Source organism: Pristiophorus japonicus, chromosome 1, assembly GCF_044704955.1.
Source record: "Pristiophorus japonicus isolate sPriJap1 chromosome 1, sPriJap1.hap1, whole genome shotgun sequence".
NCBI classification, from domain to species: domain Eukaryota; kingdom Metazoa; phylum Chordata; class Chondrichthyes; family Pristiophoridae; genus Pristiophorus; species Pristiophorus japonicus.
The window spans coordinates 449,932,547-449,945,986 of NC_091977.1; the positions used below are offsets into that span (position 1 = coordinate 449,932,547).

Here is a 13,440-nt window from a genome sequence, read left to right on the forward strand (position 1 = left end):
TCAATCTTTTGCGCTGGTTTGGCTGATTTCGAATATATTGCGCTGATAAAACCAGCGCAACCTTTTTCTGCAGTTGTAAAATATTAACATTAATATCATCTCATAGGCTGCACTCAAAGCTACAACAAAAGGAGCAGTGGAACTTAAATCAGCCTCTGGTTGAGAGAAAGAAAACTGCAACATTGCCAATGCTAGTAATGTATTCTGTACTCCACTTTCTATCGCCACGGTCTTACAAATTGGAAGAGGGAGTTTGTATATGCTGGTAGAAAAGTACCCAGTAACGAGACCAAATGCTGGGACTAGCAATCCAATAAGAAACAATTTTGGGTCAGCACTCTGTAGGAACATGGATCCCATTTTGAAACCAAGATAAAAACCACCTGTGATTATTACTATACTAAACGGCTTTATTATTCTTTCAAAGATTTTGGCTACCTTAGGAATTTTATGTTTGAAGTATATTCCAAGCGACATAGGTACTGCAATAGAAAGGAGTGTGGACCCAATTGTAAAGAATGGAATGTGTAGATCACTTGATATACCCAAAATGACACTGAATACTGACAAAGACACTGGCATCAGAAAAACTGCCAACACTGTAGATGTGAATGTCATGGTAATAGCCAATGTTACATTTCCATCCAATAATAGAGCATAGAGATAGCCGCCACCTCCACCAGGACAAGAGCACGCCATGATAAAGCCCAAAGACAAAGTTTCAGTCAACTGAACCAGCCTTGTTAAAAGAAACCCATAGAGTGGCATTAGTACAAACTGGACTACAGCCCCAATAACAACAGGATGGGGCTGGTTCCAGATATTAACTAAGGTTTCCAAATCAACTTTACACCCAAAAGCACATTTGTTCAATAAAACCAATGGAATAAGCAAGTACATCAGAGGGGTTGCAATGAAACGTTGTGCTGGTTCAGCTAAATTTCCTATGGATATATTTGGAATCACTTGGACTTTGATGCCATTTTTATGCTCAATCAGGATATCACTGCCCTCCAGGGAATCCCAGAGCTGGATTTCCAGACTGCTCGCTCCTAGATTTCCAGGTTTTAAATAAACCTTGTATGTGGCCGGATGTGATCCCCGAGTCACATTAACTTTTGTCCCAATCTCTAGATTCTGCTCTTCTTCTCTGAAAGCACTCTTCACATAAGTAGATGAAGCAATAAATGGACCTTTTGCCTTTTCTAAAAACATTAGTTCCTTGTCAGAATTTAAATGTTGAATTGTCACAGCAGAGTTCTTTGATCGTCCCATTGTTACTAAGAATATCCAAATAAGATAAAACATCTGCCCCATTCCAGTTATAATTTAACTGCAGACGATGTTGCAATCCACTGTTTCGAAAACTTTTTTTCCTGGTTTTCCTAGGTCCTTGTATGATAGACTGGCTGAACTCGCCCACTTATTTCCGTATCTTCACATTGCATTGATTATATTTTCCTTTTCAGAGGAATTACTAGAATTTCTTTTAATTTCGGCACTTACTGGAGTATCTGAAAAGAGAGAAATGAACTTTGCTAGTATTCCTTATCTGTTCCAGTGGCTTTAACAACAAAATGATGAATCACCGTTCCAAAATTGGTCAATGATTAACATAAACGGCTGTATTTTTTACTCAGTGCTTCCCTGTTGGCTCCAAAAAGTTTATTTCATACCTTACTTTGATTTCCAGTACTAAGTTATTAGGAAGTAAAAAGAAACAGTCACATCATTAATCAAATTGCATGTTCTTCACTTGCAATGAAAATTCTAATAGATTTAGGGCTAGAATTTCCAGTGGTTCACCGCCCAGTTTCTCGGCAGTATTGGCCATTTTGGGCGATAACCGGGTTGGTGAGAAATTACCCAGATGAGTTACCTGGCGGTTTTGAAATACCGCCGGCATGCACCGCTCACAGATCGCCATGACGTGATATTTGGCTCAGCGGTATTTAAAAAAAACGCCCACGCGAATCAAAAGAGCTGGGCGGTAGGTGAGTAGCCCTGCAAGAAAAAGGTAAGTAATTGGTTTTTTACAAATTATTTTAAAATTCTGTTGTAGTGATTTTTTATGATTTTTTATGTTATGTTTTTTGAAAAAATATTTTTAGTGTTTTTCTCCTCAGAGGCCCAACCCGCAGCCTCGGGATAGATTTTGAGTAAATTTATTAATTATCGCCCATTTTCTTTAAGAACCACCCAATTGACCCAAAATTCACCTTTTTCGCCGAGAATCGGGGTGCAGCGCCCATTTTTTTCACTGGGCGGATTGTTTTCTTTTTTGGGGGTAAGTTTTCGCTGGCGATAATCTTGGGAATCTTAGCAGTCTTTTGGGCGGCAATCGTACTTGTTAGGAAATTCTAGCCCTTGGTTACATACCAACTCCAACATTATGTACTTCAAAGCCCTCACATTGCCTAGATGGTTAGACAATCATAACAGTGATGTGAGTATGAATTAAACTGCTTGTACAATAATGTGACTCTAATACCAAGCAGGTTATTGGTGAGTACGTGCCACTTGATATCACTGTCGGTGACTCCTTCCATCACTTTGCTGATGATTGAGAGTAAACTGATGGGATGGTAATTGGCTGGATTGGATTTGTCCTGCTTTTTGTGGACAACACATAGCTGGGCAATTTTCCACTTTGTTGGGTAGATGCCAATGTTGTAGCTCTACTGGAACAGCTTGGCTAGAAGCGCAGCTAGTTCTGGAGCACAAGTCTTCAGCACTACAGACCGGATGTTGTCGGAACCCAAACTCTTTGCTGCATCTAGTGTGCTCACCCATTTCTTGATATCACGTGGAGTGAATCGAATTGGCTGAAGACTGGCTTCTGTGATGGTGGGGGCCGAGATGGATCATTCACGTGGCACTTCTGGCTAAAGACGGTTGCGAATGCTTCAGCCTTCATGGGCTCTGCCATCATTGAGGATGAGGATGTGCATGCAACCACCTCCTTTCATTAATTACTTAATTGTCCGCCACCATTCACAAGAATCACTACTGGATGTGCCAGGACTGTAGAGCTTTGATCTGATACGTTGGTTATGGGATTGCTTAGCGCTGTCTATAGCATGCTGCTTCCGCTGGTTAGCATGCATGTAATCCTGTATAGTAGCTTCCCCAGGTTGGCACCTCATTTTCCGGTATGCCTGCTGCTGCTTCTGGCATGTTCTTCTACACTCCTCATTGAACCAGGATTGATCCCCTGGCTTGATGGTAATGATGGACATGCCAGGCCATGAGGTTTCAAATTGTGGTGGAATACAACTCTGCCGCTGCTGATGGCCCAAAGCACCTCATGGATGCCCAGCTTTGAGCTGCTAGAACTGTTCTGACTCTATCCCATTTAGCACAGTGGTAGTGCCACACAACACAATGGATGGTGTCCTCAGTGTGAAAATGGGACTTCATCTCCACAAGGACTCCTCCCAATATTGTCATGGACAGATGCATCTGTGACAGGTAGATTGGTGAGAACGAGGTCAAGTGGGTTTTCCCCTCGTGTTGGTTCTCTCACCACCTGCCGCAAGCCCAGTCTGGCAGTTATGTCATAGAATCCTAGAAATTTACAGCGCGGGAGGAGACCATTTCGGCCCATCATATCTGTGCTGGGCCCTTCAGGACTCAAATCAACTCTGTCAGTAGTGGTGCTACTGAGCCACACTTGCTGAAGGACATTGAAGTCCCCCACCCAGAGTACATTCTCTGCCTTTGCTACTCTCATGGCTTCTTTCGAGTGGTGTTCAACATGGCGGAGTACTGATTCATCAGCTGAGGGAGGGCAGTAGGTGGCAATCATTAGGAGGTTTCCTTGCCCATGTTTGACCTGATGCCATGAAACTTCAATGTTGAGTACTTCCAGGGCTTCTCCCTTCCGATTGTAAACCTTTGTGCCGCCACCTCTGGTGGGTCTGTCCTGCCAGTGGGACAGGACATATCCAAGAATGGCATGGAGAGTCTGGATGTTGGCTGAAAGGTATGATTCTGAGTATGACTATAATACAAAAGCATTATTTTATTCCCGAGTATGACTATGTCAGGTTGTTGCTTGACTAGCCTGTGGAAAAGCTCTCCCAATTTTGGCACAAGACCCTGGATGTTAGTGAGACTCTTCAATCACCTGCAACACCCCATCCCTTCCCTTGCAAGCGAAGGAGATGCAACACCTGCCCTTTTACCTCCTCCCTTCCCACTGTCCAGGGCTCCAAACACTCCTTCCAGGTGAAACAGCGATTTACTTGTACTTCTTGCAATTTAGTGTACTGTATTTGCTGCTCATGATGCATTCTCCTCTAATTGGAGAGACCAAATGCAGATTGGGTGACCACTTTGCGCAACACCTCCGTTCAGTCCATAAGCATGATCCCGAGTTTCCGGTTGCCTGCCATTTTAATTCTCTCTTCCTCTCCCATTCTGATCTCTCTGTCCTCGGCCTCTTACACTGTTCCAACGAAGCTCGAGGAACATCATCTAAACTTTTGATTAGGCACTTTACAGTCTTATGGCCTCAACGTAGAGTTCAACAACGTCAGACCATAACCTATTTTTTCACATGGCAGCTGTTGATTCTACCATTCCCAGATACACCTCTTCTAGACTCATCTTTTGTTTCTTTACTTGTTCCATTACCATCTCCTTTTGCCTTGCACCATCCCTATTTGCCATTTAATCACTCCTGCCTTCCACCCTATCACAGACCTTCCCATTTGTTCTTTACTCCCCTCCCCCACACTTGATTAAATCTGTTCCTTTTTCAAGTTCTGACAAAAGGTCATTGACCTGAAACGTTAACTGTTTCACTCTCCTCGGATGCTGCCTGACCTGCTGAGTATTTCCAGCATTTTCTGTTTTTATTTCAGATTTCCAGCAATTGCAATATTTTGCTTTGTGTTGGTGAGGAGGACTTTGCAGGGTTGACTGGGCTGGGTGTGCCTCTGTCGTGTCTGGATCCGATGCCTAGGTCAATACCGAGTGGTCTTACCAGTTTTTCTCTTGTGCTTTTTTGTAGCAGTTTGATATAACTGAGTCGCTTGCTAGGCCATTTCAGAGGGCAGTTAAGAGTCAACCACATTGCTGTGGGTCTGGAGTCACATGTAGGCCAGACCGGGTAAGAACAGCAGGTTTTCTTCTTTAAAGGGCATTAGTGAAGCAGTTGGGTTTTAACGATGATCCAATATCTTCATGGTCACCATTATTGATACTAGCTTTTTATTCCAGATGTATTTAATTAACTGAATTCAAGTTCATTCAAAGTGGGATTTGAACTCATGTCTGATTATTAGTCCAGGCCTCTATAGTCACTGTTGTACTGTAGGCAAGCACAGCAGCCTATGTGCACACAGCAAGTTCCCACAAACAGCAATGACATAAATGGCCAGATAATGTTTTAGTGGTTTTGGTTAAAAGACAAATGTTGGCCAGATCTACTTTCCTTTCTGCTTTAAATAATATCATGAGATCTTTTACATACACCTGAATAAGCAGATACTACCTCAGTTTAGTATCACATCAGGAAGGCAGCACTTCTGTCAATGCATTGCTTGCTCAGTGCTGCACTGATGTATCGGCCTAGATTATGTTCTCAAATCCTGGAATATGGCTTGAACCCACAACTTTCTGTCTGAGGCAAAAGTGGTACCACTGGGCCAAGCTTGCACTGCATTTATCTATATACTAAAAATCTCACCTCTGCTGCAGTTCCAGTCAAATTTTCCATATATCCACATTTAAATTTTAAACTGTCTATGCAAACTTGTCTCACCACAATTTCCCACCCCCCCGGGCCAAATGGCCTCCCTTCCATGATGTATGATTCTATGAATTACATTTAAATGGGGGCTGAATTATGTCTGTGCATCCTGATCCAATTCAACCACACTCCACCTGAAGCTTCATCTGGTCTTGACTCCAGCAAGTATTGCCACAGAAAGTTGATACTTTTAAAGACCGTATGTATGTATACACTTTCTGATCTGTTGTCATGGTTTTTGGTCAGCTTTTATGTTAACATTGAAACTGCCTAGGTAAATGAGCTCTGCCCAGTAGGTGGCACAGTGGAGTGAGTTTCTAAAGCTCCTCTCCCAACTGTCATCAGTTTATGTATAAAAACTTACATTCAAATTATATTTACTAGAATTCAGTGTTGTTCATGTTTTCTTAGTGTCTTGTTTGCATTAAACTTTTAGTAATTATTATTTCAATGACCTCAACTATATCAGTGAAACCTGTGCAGAGGTACCTATGATATTATTTCCAGCTCTGCGAGTAAAAAGTGTACAGACAAAATGTATCTAAAATTTTTTGTCATATCCCATGATTTTAAGAATGCGCAAAGAGTGTTCAAATGTCTTGTGGGGAAAAATATAGAGTGACACTTTTAAATCATTCACTAGTTTAATTTTTGATAAATTACTAATAATTATTTGAGATCGGTTTGTTATTTCCAAACATAATCAGAGCTAATTAAATTTTCAGTTGACATTAATTACATTCTAGCAACCCTGTATGCCCATACCAGATAAATAGTGATATTTGAAAAGTCCCGTACCATTTAGAAATTTGAAGATTAACTGTAGTTTACTCTGCTTTCAATTCAAAATTCAGATCATGCTGTTCTCAAATATATTAATCCAAGTAGCAGGCCCGATAATGCTACAATAGCAGCATCGCGGAGGAGGTGCGGTGAGTCAGGAAGCCTATAAAAGGCCCAACAGTCACAGTCGGGGAGCTGCAGCGTCGAGGAGGAGGTCAGCTGGTACAGCTGCAGCAGGGAGAGAAGGCAAAAAAGGAAGTAAAAAGAAATCGAAGTGTGACGTCACAGCCAAGGGGGTAAGTGATTGGTGAGTAGTTTTTCTTCGTTTTCTTTTCCTTTATCAGTAGGTAACCTTTATCATTGTTGCCAAATTAAGTTAATTTAAGGGTTAAGTCATGGCAGGAGAGCTCAGACACGTCATGCTCCTCCTGTGCTATGTGGTAACTCGGGGACGCTTCCAGTGTCCCTGAAGACTACATGTGCAGGAATTGTATCCTGCTGCAGCTCCCGACAGACCGCATTGCGGCACTGGAACTGCGCATGGATTCACTCTGGAGCATCCGCGATGCTGAGGATATCGTGAACAGCACGATTAGTGAGTTGGTCACACCACAGGCAAAGGTTACAAAGGCAGAGAGGGAATGGATGACCAGCAGCAAGAGCAGTGGAAGGAAGGTAGTGCAGGGGTCCCCTGTGGTTATCCCCCTGCAAAACAGATACACCGTTTTGGGTACTGTTGAGGGGGATGACTCATCAACGGAGGGCAGCAGCAGCCAGGTTCATGGCAGTATGGTTGGCTCTGCTGCAGAGGAGGGCAGGAAAAAGAGTGAGAGAGCTATAGTGGTAAGGGATTCTATTGTAAGGGGGATAGGCGTTTCTGTGGTCGCAACCGAGACTCCAGGATGGTATGTTGCCTCCCTGGTGCAAGGGTCAAGGATGTCTCTAAGCGTTTCCAGGACAGTTTGGAGGGGGAGAGTGAACGGCCAGTTGTCGTGGTGCATAGAAACATAGAAAATAGGTGTAGGAGTAGGCCATTCAGCCCTTCGAGCCTGCACTACCATTCAATAAGATCATGGCTGATCGTTCACCTCAGTACCGCTTTCCTGTTTTTTTTCCATACCCCTTGATCCCTTCAGCTGTAAGGGCCATATCTAACTCTCTCTTGAATATATCCAATGAACTGGCATCAACAACTCTCTGCAGTAGAGAATTCAACAGGTTAACAACTCTCTGAGTGAAGAAGTTTCTCCTCATCTCAGTCCTAAATGGCTTACCCCTTATCCTTAGACTATGTCCCCTGATTCTGGACTTCCTCAACATCGGGAACATTCTTCCTGCATCTAACCTGTCCAGTCCTGTCAGAATTTTATATGTTTCTACGAGATCCCCTCTCATCCTTCTAAACTCTAGTGAATACAGGCCCAGCCGATCCAATCTCTCCTCATATGTCAGTCCTGCCATCCTGGGAATCAGTCTGGTGAACCTGCGCTGCACTCCCTCAATAGCAAGAACATCCTTCCTCAGATTAGGAGATGAAAACTGAACACAATAATCCAGGTGAGGCCTCACCAAGTACAACTGCAGTAAGACCTCCCTGCTCCTATACTCAAATCCCCTAGCTATGAAGGCCAACATACCATTTGCCCCCTTCACCGCCTGCTGTACCTGCATGCCAACTTTCAATGACTGATGTACCATGACACCCAAGTCTCATTGCACCTCCCCTTTTCCTAATCTTCCGCCATTCAGATAATATTCTGCCTTTGTGTTTTCGCCACCAAAGTGGATAACCTCACATTTATCCACATTATACTGCATCTGCCATGCATTTGTCCACTTGCCTAACCTGTCACCCTGCAGCCTCACAGCTCACACCGTCACCCAGCTTAGTGTCATCTGCAAACTTGGAGATATTACACTCAATTCCTTCATCTAAATCATTAATGTATATTGTAAATAGCTGGGGTCCCAGCACTGAGCCCTGCGGCACCCCACTAGTCACTGCCTGCCATTCTGAAAAGGACCCGTTTATCCCGACTCTCTACTTCCTGTCGGCCAACCAGTTCTCTATCCACGTCAGTACATTACCTCTAATACCATGTGCTTTAATTTTGCACACCAATCTCTTGTGTGGGACCTTGTCAAAAGCCTTTTGAAAGTCCAAATATACCACATCCACTGGTTCTCCCTTATCCACTCTAGTAAGGAAGGACATTAGCTCGGATGATGTGGAATCGGTATGGGTGGAACTATGGAATATCAATGGGTAGAAAACGCTAGTGGGAGTTGTGTACAGACCACCAAACAGTATTAGTGAGGTTGGGGACAGCATCAAACAAGAAATTAGGGATGCGTGCAATAAAGGTACAGCAGTTATCATGGGCGACTTTAATCTACATATAGATGGGGCTAACCAAACTGGTAGCAATGCGATGGAGGAGGATTTCCTGGACTGTATTAGGGATGGTTTTCTGGATCAATATGTCGAGGAACCAACTAGAGGGCTGGCCATCATAGACCGGGTGATGTGTAATGAGAAAGGACTAATGAGCAATCTTGTTGTGCGAAGCCCATTGGGGAAGAGTGACCATAATATGGTAGAACTCTTTTTAAGATGGAGAGTGACACAGTTAATTCAGAGACTAGGGTCTTGAACTTAAAGAAAGGTAACTTCGATGGTATGAGACGTGAATTGGCTAGAATAGACTGGCGAATGATACTTAAAGGGTTGACGGTGGATAGGCAATGGCAAACATTTAAAGATCACATGGATGAACTTCAACAGTTGTACATCCCTGTCTGGAGTAAAAATACAACGGGGAAGGTGGCTGAACCGTGGCTAACAAGGGAAATTAAGGATAGTGTTATCTCCAAGGAAGAGGCATATTAAATTGGCCAGAAAGAGCAACAAACTGGAGGACTGGGAGAATTTTATAATTCAGCAGAGGAAGACAAAGGGTTTAATCCGGAAATACTAGGGGACCGAGGGTCTAGTGAGAAGGAGGAACTGAAGGAAATCCTTATTAGGCGGGAAATTGTGTTAGCGAAATTGATGGGATTGAAGGCCGATAAATCCCCGAGGCCTGATAATCTGCATCCCAGAGTACTTAAGGAAGTGGCCCTAGAAATAGTGGATGCATTGGTGATCATTTTCCAACAGTCTATCGACTCTGGAGCAGTTCTTATGGACTGGAGGGTAGCTAACGTAATGGCACTTTTAAAAAAAAAAAAGAGAGAAAACAGGTAATTATAGACCAGTTAGCTTGACATCAGTAGTGGGAAAATGTTGGAATCAATTATTAAAGATGAAATAGCGGCGCATTTGTAAAACAGTGACATGATCGGTCCAAGTCAGCATGGATTTATGAAAGGGAAATCATGCTTGAGAAATCTTCTAGAATTTTTTGAGGATGTAACTAGTAGAGTGGACGAGAACCAGTGGACGTGGTGTATTTGGACTTACATAAAGCTTTTGACAAGATGCCACACAAGAGATTGTTGTGCAAAATGAAAGCACATGGTATTGGGGGTAATGTATTGATGTGGATAGAGAACTCGTTGGCAGACAGGAAGCAGAGAGTCGGGATAAACGGGTCCTTTTCAGAATGGCATGCAGTAACTAGTGGGGTGCAGCAGGGTTCAGTGTTTGGACCCCAGCTATTTACAATATACATCAATGATTTAGATGAAGGAATTGAGTGTAATATCTCCAAGTTTGCAGATGACACTAAGCTGGATGGCGGTGTGAGCTGTGAGGAGGATGCTAAGAGGCTGCAGGGTGACTTGGACAGGTTAGGTGAGTGGGCAAATGCATGGCAGATGCAGTATAATGTGGATAAATGTGACGTTATCCACTTTGGTGGCAAAAACGTGGAGGCAGAATATTATCTGAATGGCGGCAGATTAGGAAAAGGGGAGGTGCAACGAGGCCTGGGTGTCATGGTACATCAGTCATTGAAAGTTGGCATGCAGGTACAGCAGGCGGTGAAGGCGGCAAATGGCATGTTGGCCTTCATAGCTAGGGGATATGAGTATAGGAGCAGGGGGGTCTTACTGTAGTTGTTCAAGGCCTTGGTGAGGCCTCACCTGGAATAGTGTGTTCAGTTCTGGTCTCCTAATTTGAGGAAGGACATTCTTGCTATTGAGGGAGTGCAGCGAAGGTTCACCAGACTGATTCCCGGGATGGCAGGACTGACATATGAGAGACTTAATCGACTGGGCCTGTATTCACGAGTTTAGAAGAATGAGAGGGGATCTCAGAAACATATAAAATTCTGATGGAACTGGACAGGTTAGATGCAGGAAGAATATTCCCGATATTGGGGAAGTCCAGAACTAGGAGTCACAGTCTAAGGATAAGGGGTAAGCCATTTAGGACCGAGATGAGGAGGAACTTCTTCACTCAAGAGAGTTGTGAACCTGTGGAATTCTCTACCGCAGAGAGTTGTTGATGCCAGTTCATTAGATATATTCAAGAGGGAGTTAGATATGGCCCTAATGGCTAAAGAGGTCAAGGGGTATGGAGAGAAAGCAGGAAAGCGGTACTGAGGTGAATGATCAGCCATGATCTTATTGAATGGTGGTGCAGGCTCGAAGGGCCGAATGGCTTACTCCTGCACCTATTTTCTATGTTTCTATAACAAATTAATATATTTCGCAACAGATTTCTTACATTTTGCTATTTTTTGATTATTTGACAACGGTTGAACTTGCACTTATATAGCACACTGTCACATTCTCAGGATGTCTGAAGCATTTCAGCATCAATGAGTTACTGTTAAAGAGCATTTGTTGCTATGTAGCTAAACATGGCCACCAATTTGTGCAATTATGTCCCACAAATAGTAAATGAGATAAATGACGAATCAATTTTTGGTGGGTGTTGGTTAAGCAAAGCTTGTCAGAACACATGAAGAACCCTTTGCTTTTTGGGTAGACTTTCCCCAAAGCTCTCACCGCCCAGAAAATACCACTAAGCTTCATCAGTTAACACCTGCGAAAGTTTCCATTAATTAAAACCGCCCGGCGAGAAAATTGTTCTTATACCAAGAATCTTGGTGGTTTCTGGGCGGTTACAGCCGAAAGTAGCGAGAATGGGTGGTTCTTAAAAATGTTTTTAAAATTTACTCCGAGGCTGCAGTTGGGCCTAGGGAGGGGGGAAAACTTTAAAAAAAATTTCACTAAAAAAAAGTTAAACATTCCCTAGATAGGTTTACAGTTTTTATAATTAAAAAAAAAGAACCTTTAACTTACCTTTCTTTTCAGAATATTCACCTACCGCCCTGTTTCAGGCTGCTTCTACAGGGCGGTTCCCCTTGGCGATCTGGACAGGCTTCCATTGAGGCCAAACTTACGCCCTGGCGGTTTTCTTGGCGGTGCACGTCGGCGGTCGTTTCGAGATGTGGACAGTTTAATTTAAAAAGAGGGAAACTTTCGCCGGGCGGTTTCTCTCTCAAAAACAGCTGTACCGCTGAGAAAACCACCGAAAATGAAGGTGAAAGTCTCCCCCCATAGTCTGATGTCCACCTGAACTAGAGGCACAGGCAGCTGGAAGTTTGGGTTAATATCTTGCCTGAAAGTTCACATCTTTGACAATGCAGAATTCTCTTCAGTATTGCACTGAAGTGTACTCAAGTCATGGAACATGCTTGAACTCACAAGCTTCTAACTCAAGGTGAGAATGCTACCAATTGAGCCTAGCTGACATTGTTTATAGTAATCTGAATCTACAGTAAGTCAAAGAAAAGTTAATTATTTGTACAATTAAGAAATCTTTGGTGGTCAGAAAATTTGAGATCTACATGGAGTGATTATTAACACAGTCAAGCAATCTAGTTTAAATAGTGTCTGGTGGAATAGAGAGCACCAAATTAACAGATACAGGTAATAGAATTAGTATAGCATTGAAATATAGGGCATTTTTTCCAACATACCCTTTTTATACACTCTCATGTTTATTGGTGGCTGGCTCAGATGTTTAGCTACTCAGCTCATGATGAAAAACTTTTTAAAAAGTGTTCTTGGAATGTGCGAAAGGCAGTACTTATTTATTATAGTACCCCCAATAACAACTTGTATTTATATAGTGCCTTTAATGTAGTAAAACGTCCCAAGGCGCTTCACAGGAACGTTAACAAACAAAATTTGACACTGAGCCACATAAGGAGAAATTAGGGCAGATGAGTAGTAGGTTTTAACGAGCATTTTAAAAAGGAGGAAAGAGAGGTAAAGAGGCAGAGAGAGGTTTAGGGAGGGAATTCCAGAGCCTAGGGCCTCGACAGCTGAAGGCATGGCCACCAATGATTGAGCGATTAAAATCAGGGATGTTCAAAAGGCCAGAATTAGAGGAGCGCAGATATCTTGGGAGGGTTGTGGGACTGGAGGAGATTAGAGATAGGGAGGGGTGAGGCCATGGAGGGATTTGAAAACAAGGATAAGAATTTTTAAATCGAGGCATTGTTTAACGGGGAGCCAATGTAGATCAGCAAGCATTGGGGTAACAGGTGAATGGGACTTGGTGCGAGTTAGGACATGGGCAGCAGAGTTTTGGATGATCAAGTTTACGTAGGGTAGAATGTGGGAGGCCAGCCAGCAGTGTGTTGGAATAGTTAAGTCTAGAGGTAACAATGGCATAGATGAGGGGTTTCAGCAGCGGATGAGCTGAGGCAGGGACAGAGTCAGAGGTGGTTATGGGAGATGGAAATAGGCAATCTTTGTCATGCTGATATGTGGTCAGAAGCTCATTTCAGGTCAACCACAGTGTGGGACTAGAATCACATGCAGGTCAGAGCAGGTAGGGTGCAGGTTTGCCAGAGCAGGTAGGGTGCAGGTTTGCTTCCCTGAAGAAAATTTGTAAAAACCAATTAAGATTCACTAATATCCATTAGCTTTCATGGTCA

General features: G+C 43.1%; 1 protein-coding gene across 1 annotated transcript; it reads right to left on the reverse strand.

Annotated features, from left to right (window-relative positions):
• On the reverse strand, nt 1-1,275 carry LOC139268304 (sodium/bile acid cotransporter 5-like). The gene has a single exon (XM_070886404.1). It carries the CDS (start codon nt 1,273-1,275, stop codon nt 1-3), a length of 1,275 nt encoding a protein of 424 aa, XP_070742505.1.
• Nucleotides 1,276-13,440: the final 12,165 nt, after the last annotated feature.

Coding starts and splice junctions, on each gene's coding strand:
- LOC139268304 (XM_070886404.1), bottom strand. CDS start 1,275: ATGGGACGATCAAAGAACTCTGCTGTGACAATTCAACATTTAAATTCT.